The sequence below is a fragment of the Gorilla gorilla genome, chromosome 8 (genome assembly GCF_029281585.2).
Source record: "Gorilla gorilla gorilla isolate KB3781 chromosome 8, NHGRI_mGorGor1-v2.1_pri, whole genome shotgun sequence".
Lineage (NCBI taxonomy): Eukaryota > Metazoa > Chordata > Mammalia > Primates > Hominidae > Gorilla > Gorilla gorilla.
In genome coordinates this window covers 127,514,448-127,526,578 of record NC_073232.2, presented here as the reverse complement: position 1 = coordinate 127,526,578, position 12,131 = coordinate 127,514,448, and the positions used below count along the sequence as shown (strand labels likewise).

Below are 12,131 nucleotides of genomic sequence, written 5' to 3'. Positions count from 1 at the left end.
ACATTGGTAGTCTGATAGGAACAGCACTGATTCTGTAAATTGCTTTGGCCAGTATGGCCATTTTTACAATATTGATTCTTCTGATCCATGAGCATGGCATGTTTGTGTTCTTCCTGACTTTTTAGACATATAAATATAGTTCAGTCTATCATTTTTCTTTTACTAATAAAACTACTCAAATTCCATTTAAGAAATCTTTCTTTACTCATAAATATGAAGATATTTGCCTCCGTTATCTTCTAGAATATTATTGTACTTCCACATTTAGATCTGACATTGATCTGAAACAGATCTTTGTTTATGATGATGTGAGGTAGGGCTCAATATTCATTTTTTCCAACTGTACACCCAATTGGCCCAGAACAATGTATTAAGAAAGACTGCTCTGTAGTTCCACCTTTGTCATAGATTAAGTGCCCATAAATGTATAGGTCTGTCTGTGGAATTCCTATTTGCTGCATTAGTCTATTTCCCTGTCTTTGCAACAACACTTAATTATTGTAACTTCATAAGTGATGAGATCTGAAAGAAAACTCCTCCAGCTTTGTTCTTCTAAAATTTGGATAGAAAAGTCCTCCAGCTTTGTTCTTCTAAAGTTTTTCTTTTGGAAATTGACATGGAGACTCTAAAATTTATACAAAAATTACCGTTCACATTTTTGTATAAATTTTAGAATCACCATGTCAATTTCCAAAAGAAAAACACCTGCTAAAATTTTGTTTGGGATCACATTAAATCTACAGATCAATTTGGGCATAATAGACATCTGCATAATATTGAGTTTTTCAAACAATTGTCATAATTTGGTCTGAGATATATTTAAATTTTATTTACTTTCTCACAATAAGGTTTTATAGTTTTCTGTGTAAAGATCCTGCACATAAGTCATTAGATTTATTCCTTAGGTTATTAATGTTCTGACAGTGACATAAATTATATTATTTTTAAATTATCAGTTTTAAACTGTTCCTGGTATACAGAATTACTCTGGATTAATTTTTTATATTGATGTTATTTGCAGCAACTGATTACCCATATACATATTATATTATATTATATTAATCTGCCTTATTACACTGGCTGGAAATTCCAATACAATGTTGAATAAAAGCGGTGACAGTGAGCACCCTTATCCCATTCCCAATCTTAGAGGGAAAGCTTTCTCTATTTCACCATAATGCTTGCAGTAAAGTTTTCATGTGTCCTTGTACATTGTACCACATAAATGATTTGCTTCCATTCCTAGTTCACCAGAGGTTTTATCATAAATACATGATAAATTTTATCTATACTTTTTTCTGCATCTCTCAAGAAGATTATAGATCATTACTTCTCTATTTTCTTAATTATTCAAATTTTATAAATTTTAACTAACATTATATTCTTTGAATAAACCCAAATAATCTATTATTTTCTTTCTAAATTGCTGGAATCGTCCATGGAAAAGATAATACTAAAATTTTCCTTACCTGTAACATCCTTTTCATATTTTTATATCAAGGTTATGCTGGCCTCATAAATCTCAACATAATTATTTCTGTTTCCAGAAAGTTTGTGAAAGATTGATGTTATTTATTTCTTAAATGCTTATTTCTTAAATATTTGGGAAAATTCACCAGTAAAGTGATCAGGGACTGGAGAATTTGTTTTGTTTTGCTTTTATTTGTTCATCTGTATGTATGCTTCTGTATTTTGAGGCAACAAGGTTTCAATTAAAAATTCTAGTTATTTGACATAAGATTATTTCAATGTTCATGTATGTGTCAATTCTGGTAAGTTTTGTTTTTCTAGAAATTTGTCATAGTTCATCTACTTTTTCAAATTTACGGTCATAGAGTCGCTTATCATATGTTCTTACTAACTTTTAATCTCTATATGATCTGTCATGATATCCCTTTTCATTCTTGGCATGGATTATTTAAGTAATCTTTGTTTCTAAGTCTGTGTGGGGATTTATCTATTACTTTTAAAAACAACCAACTTTGTTGAGTTTTGGTGGCTTTATGGATCATTTCTGTCACGTTTCCTATTTCATTAATTCATGCTCGTATCTCATGTTCCTTTCCTTTATTATATCTTTATTTTCTTTATCCTTTCTTGGGATCAGTCTGCTGTTCTTTTTCTAACTTCTCAAGGGGATTCTTGGACTACTGATTTTCAGACTTTTAGAAAATCATTTCTAATAAATGCATTTAGATCTATAAGTGCCCCTCCTTAGCTGAATCACATGCATTTTGATGTGTCATCATTCAGTAATTTTAAGTATGAAAATTTTCAGTATGAAAATTATACTAGGGTTTTTTGGCCAGGCGCAGTGGCTCACACCTGTAATCCCAGCACTTTGGGAGGCCAAGGTGGGCAGATCACGAGGTCAAGAGATTGAGACCATCCTGGCTAACAGGGTGAAACCCCATCTGTACTAAAAATACAAAAAATTAGCCAGGCGTGGTGGCACACGCCTGTAGTCCCAGCTACTCAGGAGGCTGAGGCAGGAGAATTGCTTGAACCCGAGAGGCAGAGGTTGCAGTGAGCTGAAATTGTGTAACTGCACTCCAGGCTGGGTGACGGAGTGAGATTCTGTCTCAAAGAAAAAAAAAATATATATATATATATATATATAAAAATATATATATACACACACACACATATATATATTAAATACACATGTTATATATAAATATATATACACATATATATTAGGGTTTCTCTTATTATTTTTATGTAATCACCAAAAAGTTACTTTTTATTTCACTGTGGTCAATTAATTTGTATTATTTTAATCCTTTTAAATTTGTTAAGACTTGCATTAAAACCCAGAATATAGTCAATTCCGGGAAAGTTCCTTTGTTCTCGGAAACCATGTATATGCTTCAATTATAAGGTATTATGCTCTCATATATCAAGTGAGACAAAATTGTTCATTGTCCTATTCAAATGTTTTATGTTCTTGCCGTTTTTTTGGTCTCCTGGTACTACCAATTACCAAGAAAATTGGGTTAAAAACACCTCACTATGTTTTGTCTCTTGTGTTTGGTCAATTTTACATTATTTCAACACTGTGTTATAAATTATATATCAATTAAGAACTGTTATGCCTTCCTTTTACTTTCAACTTTTCTAAATATTTTTATTTAAGGTTTATCTTTTCTAAGCAGCAGATGGCTAAGTTTTGTTTTTATATCCAATCCAAAAATTCTTGGCTTTTAACTGGAATATTTAATCTCTCACATTTAGTATAACTGGAATTTCTTTTTGTCTTTTGAGACAGAGTCTCTGTCGTCCAGGCTGGAGTCCAGCGATGCAATCTCGGCTCACTGCAACCTCTGCCTCCCGGGTACAAGTGATTCTCGTGCCTCAGCCTCCCAACTAGCTGGGACTACAAGCACATGCCACCATGCCTGGCTAATTTTTTGTATTTTTAGTGGAGATGGGGTTTCGGCATGTTGGCCAGGCTGGTATTGAACCCCTGGCTTCAAGTGATCTGCCCACCTCAGCTCTCCAAAGTGCTAGGATTACAGGCATAAGCCACCATGCCCGACCAACTTTCAGACTTTTTAACACTAATTTACCCCTTTTCTGACTTATGTGCTATTAGGGCCATGCATTTAAATTTTGTGTATATGCAAGCCACTATTATTACTATAGCTTTATATGATAGTCATTTAGAATCATCTCTATAATTTTATTACATTCCATCCAGTATCCCGGATCATTTTTGTTCTACTTCAATAGCACTTATTGTAATTAGTATTTCCTTTATTGAAAGCCTAGTATTGTCAAGTTATCTCAGTCACTGTTTTTCTAAAAATGCTCTTATTTTGCTTACATTTTTAAGAATATTTAATTATGTAGAATTTTAGATGGATGATTATTGTCTTTAAGCTATTTGAAAACATGTATTCTGGATCCCATTTCCTCAGTTAAAAAATTAATTGTCAGTCTTCATGCTGTTCCTTTAAAGGAAATATGCCCTTTTTCCTCTATCTGCTTTGAAATTTTTGTCTTCATGTTTTGGTTTTCAGCAGTTTTACTATAATATTTCTGAGTTTCTTTGTACTTATGCCCCTTGGTGCTCACAGAACTTCTTTAATCTGTGGCTTGATGTCTTTGTCACTTTTGAAAATTTCTTATTCATTATCACTTAAAATAATGTTACGCATTTGTCTTCACTCTTCTCTTTTTAGGATTCCAATTACACATGTGGGTTAGACAATTTCCACATCTTCCTTGTATTTCTTTCTGTCCTTTTTTGGTCATCATTTTGTCTTTACTTCCTTCTGGATGTTTCCTTCTGATCTCTCTTCCATTTCATATTTCCCCCTTCAGCTGTGTCTAATCTGCTGTTATTTCCATCCAAGGAATTCTTAATTTACTCAATGTATTTTTCAGTTCTAGAATTTCCATTTGATTCATAAGTATGAGTATCCAGGCCTGTCCTAATATTCTCTACCTTAAATTTTAATTCCTTGAACATACAATAATTATTTTAAAGTTTGTGTCTAAAACACTCCATTATCCTATATGTATGTTTCTAACGGATGTTGTTTTTTCGTATCTTATCTTCTTCCAAGCTTTTTTTTTTAGTTTGTGCCAGATATTGCATATGATATATAGAAGAAATACTTTAAGGCTCTGTGTGATGTTATCTCACTCAATAAAGTATTTACTTTTTATGTTGCCATCTAACTACATTATGGGCATTTCACCATAATCTAATAAAAGATTGTGATGATTCAAAGGTGGGCTAATTATACGAGTAGGGTTTAGAATCTCAGGGGCCAGACTAAATCCTTAAGTATGTACCAAGGCTCCTCTTCCTTGACACATCTGGAAATCTAATTTTGTTCCTCCGTAATGGCTGACAAAAGGACTGCTCAGTGTCTCAGGAGGTTTCCAGGATTTCTAACTGTCTCAAGGTTAAAATTACACAAAATGCCTGTCTCGTATCCCTTGACATTGTACCTCTCCTAAATCTTTGACAAATTCTCATGGTTTTGATAGTTCTCTCATGCTTTAGGCAAATAAAATTCCTAATTTTTCTCAGGGGAAGTAACAGTCCAAAAGAATTCATTTCACCACTGAAAAAGAATAAGTCCTCAAAACACATTTCCTAGTATCTCAACGAAGTGCCCTGTATATGTAACCATATCTACTAAAAACCGAAACCAGTTCTGAGGTGGTAAAAAATAAATATCAGTCTATACAGTGGATACATAACACTGATACATAATGGACACATAATGGTGACATCATATACAATATAATCCCAGGGTTCTCAACACCCTGTTAGGAGCCAGGCAGCAGAGCAGGAGGTGAGTAGCAAGTGAGGAAACACAGCTTCATCTGTCTTTACAGCCATTCCCCATCACTCGCATTACTGCCTGAGTTCCACCTCCTGTCAGATGAGTGGCAACATTAGATTATCATAGGAGTGCAAACCCTATTGTAAACTGCACATGTGAGGGATCTAGGTTGCATGTCTCTATGATAATCTAATGCTTGATGATCTGAGGTGGAGCTGAGGTGGTGATGATAGGGCTGGGGAGTGGCTGCAAATACAGATTAATGTTAGCAGAGAGGTTTGAGTGCACAGGGACCATAATAAATCAATTGCTTGCAGACTCATATCAAAACCCTATCAGTGAGTGAGTGGCAAGTGATAATTAAGCTGCATCTGGTAGCAGGCTTTATAGTGGCAAGTGAGATGATTTACTTCAATTTTACAGTCGCATCTGGTAGCAGGCTTGAAGGCAGAATCTAATACTTATTTTAGTCCATGCGGGCACTGCCTGACCCCGTCCCCCCCATTATTTTATTTACCATTTCTGTCCATACCTCTTTCCCACACTGCACACTTGTTTCAGTTACAGTTTTGGTAAGCCCACAAACAAACCTTAGCCAAACTGAGTAAAAAACAAACATCACTGGAGAGCTTCTTTGAAAAGGGGGGATGATGAGATAGCAGAAGACTCTTAGACTGCCAACAAAAAGAAAGCTGCATTTCAAAGAAAATACTAAGAGTCTTACTTAAATTACCGGTTCATTACAACAGGTGATTCACATTCTCCAAGTCCACTTTGTACAATACGTGGCAACCAGCCATCCAAAGAAACCATGAAACCTTCAAAACTGCTTCACTGCAAGGAGACCAAGCACCCTGCATTAAAAAACAAGCCTTTGGAGTTTTTCAAAAGAAAAAAAGTGAACACGAAGAGCCGAAGCAATTATTGAAAGCCACCACTTCATCAAATGGGTCTGTACTGAGAGCATCATTCTTAGTAGCTAACAGCATTGCTAAACCTTAGAAGCCCTTTACTATTGATGAAGAGTTGATCCTGCCTATTGCTGAAGACATTTGTAGTCTTTTAGGAGAGACTGCTGTTCAAAAGGTGACACGTGTTCCTCTTTCAGGTAGCACCATAACTAGATGAATTGATGAAATAGCAGAGGATACTGAGGCACAATTGTTAGAGAGAATTAATGAGTCACCTTGGTAAGCAATCCAGGTTGATGAGTCAACTGATGTTGACAATAAAACAACAATGTTTGTTTTTGTGCAATATATTTTTCAGGAGGATGTGCACGAGGATATGTTATGTGCACATTTCTCTCTCTCTCTCTTTTTTATTTTTTTGAGACAGGGTCTCAATCTGTCACCCAGGCTGGAGGACAGTGGCACGATCTCGGCTCACCACAGCCTCCACTTCCCAGGTTCAAGCAATCCTCCCACCTCAGACCAACAAGTAGCTGGGACTACAGGCGTGTGCCATCATGCCTGGCTAACTTTTGTATTTTTAGTAGAGATGGGGTTTCACCATGTTAGCCAGGCTTGTCTCAAACTCCTAAGCTCAAGCAATCCACCTGCGTCTGCCTCACAAAGTGCTGGCATCACAGGCATGAGCCACCACGCCCAGAGTATTATGTGCACTTTTGTTGACAACCAACACAACAGCTGCAGAAGTATTCAAATCTTTGAATGATTACATATCAGGAAAACTGAATTTGTCATTTTGTGTCAATATATGCACAAATGGAGTAGCTGCCATGACTAGGCAGCTTTCTGGTTTTACTGCTTGGGTCAAAGAGGTTGCTTCTGAATGTGAGTCTACTCACTGTGTCATCAATAGAGAAATGCTGGCTAGGCGAAAAATGTCACCTGAACTTAGCAATATTTAGCAAGATGTGATGAAAATTATCAACCACATTAAAGTACATGCCCTCAACTCACATCTGTTCACACAGCTCTGTGAGGAGATGGGTGCAAAGCACACACGTCATCCCTTTTCTTTTTTTTTTTTTTTTTTTGAGATGGAGTCTCACTCTGTCACCCAGACTGGAGTGCAGTGGCGCGATCTCAGCTCACTGCAACCTCCGCCTCCCGGGTTCAAGCACTTCTGCCTCAGCCTCCCGAGTACCTGGGACTACAGGCGCACATCACCATGCCCAGCTAATTTTTGTATTTTTAGTAGAGATGGGGTTTCATCATATTGGCCAGGCTGGTCTCGAACTCCTGACCTCATGATCTGCCCACCTTGGCCTCCCAAAATGTTGGGATTACAGGCGTGAGCCACTGCACCCGGCCGCATGTCTTCTCTTATACACAGAAGTGAGATGGCTTTCTAAAGGTGGGTCACTGGTCAGAGTTTTCAACTTACAAGGGCTACTGCAGAGATTTCTTTTAGAAAAACAGTCACCACTGGCAGCACATTTCAGTGACACAGAATGGGTCGCAAAACTTGCTTACTTGTGTGACATATTCAACCTGCTCAAGAAACTCATTCTGTCACTTCAGAAGAGAATAACAACTGCATTCAAGTTGGCAGGTAAAGTGGCTGCATTCAATGCCAAACTGGAATTATGGGGGAGAAAAGTAAACTCTCGAATTTCTGACATGTTGCAAACATTAGAAGAGATTTTTTCTCCCAGCACCATCTTTCTCCCAGCGGGTGCATGAACAACTATTACAGCTTGCAAAAGAATTTCAGCATTACTTCCCAACTTCAAAAAGACCCCAAACTGGGAAGGAATGGATCTGCGACCCATTTGCGAGTAAGCCAGGTGAATCGGCTTTGTCCATGCTAGAAGAGGATCAACTGCATGAGATCGCAAATGACAGTAGCCTTAAAAGTATGTTTAAGACAACTTCAAAATTACTATACATTGTGAATTAAAGTCAAGGCAGAATATCCTGAGATTGCCACAAAAGCACCAAAAAGCCTGCTTCTATTTGCAGCATCCTGTCTTCGTGGAGCAGAGTTTTCTGCAGTGACAGCAACCAAAATGAGATTATGGAGTAGACTGAACATAGGCAAAACACTTTCGGTGTCACTGTCTCCCATCACCCCCAGAATGGGACCAACTAGTTGCAGGAAAACAAGCCCAGGATTCTCACTTATTCTACATTATGGTGAGTTGTATAATTGTTTCATTATATATTATAATGTAATAAAAATAATAGAAATAAAGTGCACAATAAATATAACGCACGTCAATCATTCCAAAACCATCTCCCCTCCCTGGGTCCATGGAAAAACTGTCTCCATAAAAAACCAGTCCCTGGTGCCAAAAAGGTTGGGGACCACTGACATAATCCATATATAATAGCGAACTTGACAAATATGCCAAAAAAGATCTAAGCTTAAAGAATACTACAAACTTTAAGGATAATGAAAAAATCAATTAGTGCTCACTGATAACTTTGTGTGTTTAAAGAAATTTAAGACCCATTAAAATATTAAAGCATCATACATCTACAACATATTTGTAATGAGGTGTTTAAAATAATTTACAAATTATTTTAGTAAATTGTTTTACATATAAATATCCAGTGCCATTTGTGCACATACTAAAATTGCCAGGGCTGACAATACTATTCATCTAGGCAAAACTTTCACTATGTAAAGTTTTCAGGTAGAAAACCATGGAAAATTTAACAAAATTTTATTCAAGCAGTGAGCAACAACTGAATCTCTCATTTTGACTTTACACAAATAATATCCAATTCTGCTCTCTTATCCATTCACTTTTATTAAGATTCTTCTTACCTGAGCATTGCTATACCCATTATTATTACTGTGAACTATACTGCCTCCTTCATACAGAAGTTATTCTTCCCTTTTGGTATGATACAGCATTGAAAATATATTTTTAGGGCCAGGCACAGTTGCTCACACCTATAATCCCAGCACTTTGGGAGGTCAAGGTGGGTGGATCACCTGAGGTCAGGAGTTCAAGACCAGGCTTACCAACATAGTGAAACCCCATCTGTACTAAAAATAAAAAATTAGCCGGGCATAGTGGTGTGTGCATGTAATCCCAGCTACTCAGGATGCTGAGGCAGGAGAATCGCTTGAACTCGGGAGGTGGAGGTGGCAGTGAGCTGAGATCGTGCCACTGCACTCCAGCCTGGGCAATAAGAGTAAAACTCCGTCTCAAATAAATAAATTAAATTAAATTAAATACATGTTTAAAATGTGAAACAGACTGATAGTACCTTCATCACTATACCACAATTCCACTTGCTAACATAGCAAAATGTCAGAGAAAAATTTACAAATATTAAATGTACAGAAGATGTTATTTATGAGTTATACAAAATAAAAATGAATATAAAAATATAAAGAATAAAACTACATTTTATTAGACTAAAAATAAGAATTATCAAAATTACCAAAAGAAAAAAGGTGTTATAATTCTATATTTTTTAAAAAAGTAGAAATTAGGATATATGTATGAAAGTGAAGAGGGTAGAACAAATCGTGATTTGATGGAAACCTGTATATTTCCTTTGATCACATAAAGTAACTTAATGCTAGAAGTTTAAAAGACTGTATACTGTCTTAAAAGAAAAAAAAAGTCATTTCCCAGATTTTACAAAGAAAAATTAGTAGAACAAAAATTTTATATTAAAACTTCTATAACCAAAAAAATCAATAAATGAAAAATTAATTAATAATATTTCAAACATAAAGAGAATATTATGGATATGAGTAGGCAATTCACTAAACAGGAAACAATAGGAAATCAACACATAAGAAGATGTTTACAATACTAATCAGGAAAATGCACATTAAAATACTATTCACACCCATTACCTTGGCAAAAGTAAAAATTCTCACAATTTTCAAATGTTGGTGAGAACATGAAGGATCAGGGACACATACCCTGTTGGTGGAAGTATATACACATTACCACAGTCACTTGAAAAGCACTTCGGCAACATGTAATAAAGTTGAGGATATAAATACTCTCAGATACAAAAATCTCACTTTTAAGTATGCACCCTAGGGCAACTCTTAAATATGTACATGAAAAGATCAGTGCAAGAAGTGCAGTGTAGCATTGTTTATAACAACAAAAGGTGAAAATTTACCTAAATGCCACAAGCTCTGTATTTCACAGGAAGTTAGATGATGAAACTAAATAAATGCTTTTTAAAATTTACAGATGACAATAAAATGTGAGTGCAAAGAAGAACAAATCCCTGAACAGATGATATTGAAGTCATACTGGTAAACAAAATTACTCATCTGAAATTAAGACGATATCAGCATTTACAATGAATGCATATAAAGTAAGTATTTCTATGTCAGAAACCATTTTAAAGTCAATCATTTACAATAATAATGGCAACATAGAAAATGTGTTATTTTGTGTACTTACCAAGTCTTAGTGTTAACTTCATATTTATAAAGATCATCAACCAATCCATATTTGTTGCCTGGCAATGCTTTATACCCTCCATGAACATAAATGGACTTTGTTATTTCATCATACACACTGGTATGGCCATATCCACCTTGTACAATAGCTCCTTTAGTTTCTGGAACAAGCCAAGTGTTTGATGCTGTAACAGAAAGAAAATACATTATAAATTTCAAGTAGTATTTTTAAATATAACTAATATATCACAAAAATACCAACAAGTTAATTCTAATGACATATTTTTATGAGTAAACATCGTATATCTAATATTAATTTAATCAAGAAACACTTATTAAGTATGTGCCAGGTTAGGTGCTGGGTTTGAAGTTAAGTAACACTGGTCTTTCCATAGATGAAGTTAAACTCTGAAATACTAAAAAGAACATTTTGTGTGTTTGCAAGAGAAAAAGGAAAACTTTATTCTTATATTACATAAATAGCTCTGAAAAAAATTTTTAACAAATATTTTGAGAGCCTACTATGTGACAGTTAGTCACTGACATTATAAAGATAAAATGATATGATCCCTACCCTTAGAAATCTAAAATTAATTGAACACATTTTTAGTACTGTGCTGGTCCTTTATTTGTTGGTTATAAGCCCCACTTTCCTTTTTATAAAGTCCTTTGTATTGCAGAGGATGAAAACCTAAACAATAAAATTTCCAAGACTCTCTTGACAATTGTGTTACATTAGGTTCCACCAATGGGAGTACTACTATGAGATTAAAGGGCAAGAGGAAAGATTCTGATTTTGCCTCTAGCAGCAGGAACAGGAAGGCAATTACAGTAGGTAATGGCAGTGCTGGCTTAATAGGTATTCGCTGCTCAGTAGCAAAACTGGTATGTTTAGTTGCTCAGTGGCAAATGTGATCATAGGCTCCAGCCTAGGTATGTAGCACTTCTGGATTTCTGGGTGATCCCTTCCCTTTGGTATCTCTAGTCCTTCTAACACTTTTGTAACTAATTTCCAATATTAAAATCCCACTCTGCTTGCTGTATCTACAAGAGATTCATTTCCCAATGCAGTTTCACTAATAAAAACACCAATCATATGCAAGGGATGCTTTTAAGAAATGCATATGAAAAACCCACAATTTCTTGGCCTTAGAAAATTTATTATAAAAAGCAGCTATACAAAAATCTGTCATTTGTTTTTAAATATGCATATAGATCACATCTCCATCATTCCTCTAACCAGCCACCTAAAATGTGGCATCCTAGTCAGCTCATTGAAAATACCCAAATAAACTAATAGAAAATGATAATGCTTAAAAACTCTTTGTATTTACAAAATTCTAAGGTAGTAAAGCAAATGATTCTACAATGATCATAAAAAATAGAAATATCCAAAAAAGTCATCCAAGCCACTGGTACTTAACCTATGTTAAGAAACTTTGCGGAACTCATATGTAACTAACAGGCATT

At 35.3% G+C, this 12,131-nt stretch overlaps 1 protein-coding gene across 4 annotated transcripts in view; it reads right to left on the bottom strand.

Moving 5' to 3' along the window:
- The window catches only part of ATRNL1 (attractin like 1), an 853,221-nt gene that overhangs the window by 718,817 nt on the left and 122,273 nt on the right, over window positions 1–12,131 (bottom strand). For all 4 annotated transcript variants that reach the window (XM_019035499.4, XM_055353888.2, XM_055353889.2 and 1 more), the window contains exon 9: window positions 10,663–10,846. In XM_019035499.4, coding sequence (XP_018891044.1) covers window positions 10,663–10,846 — 184 coding nt within the window. The remainder of the gene's footprint in view (window positions 1–10,662; window positions 10,847–12,131) is intronic.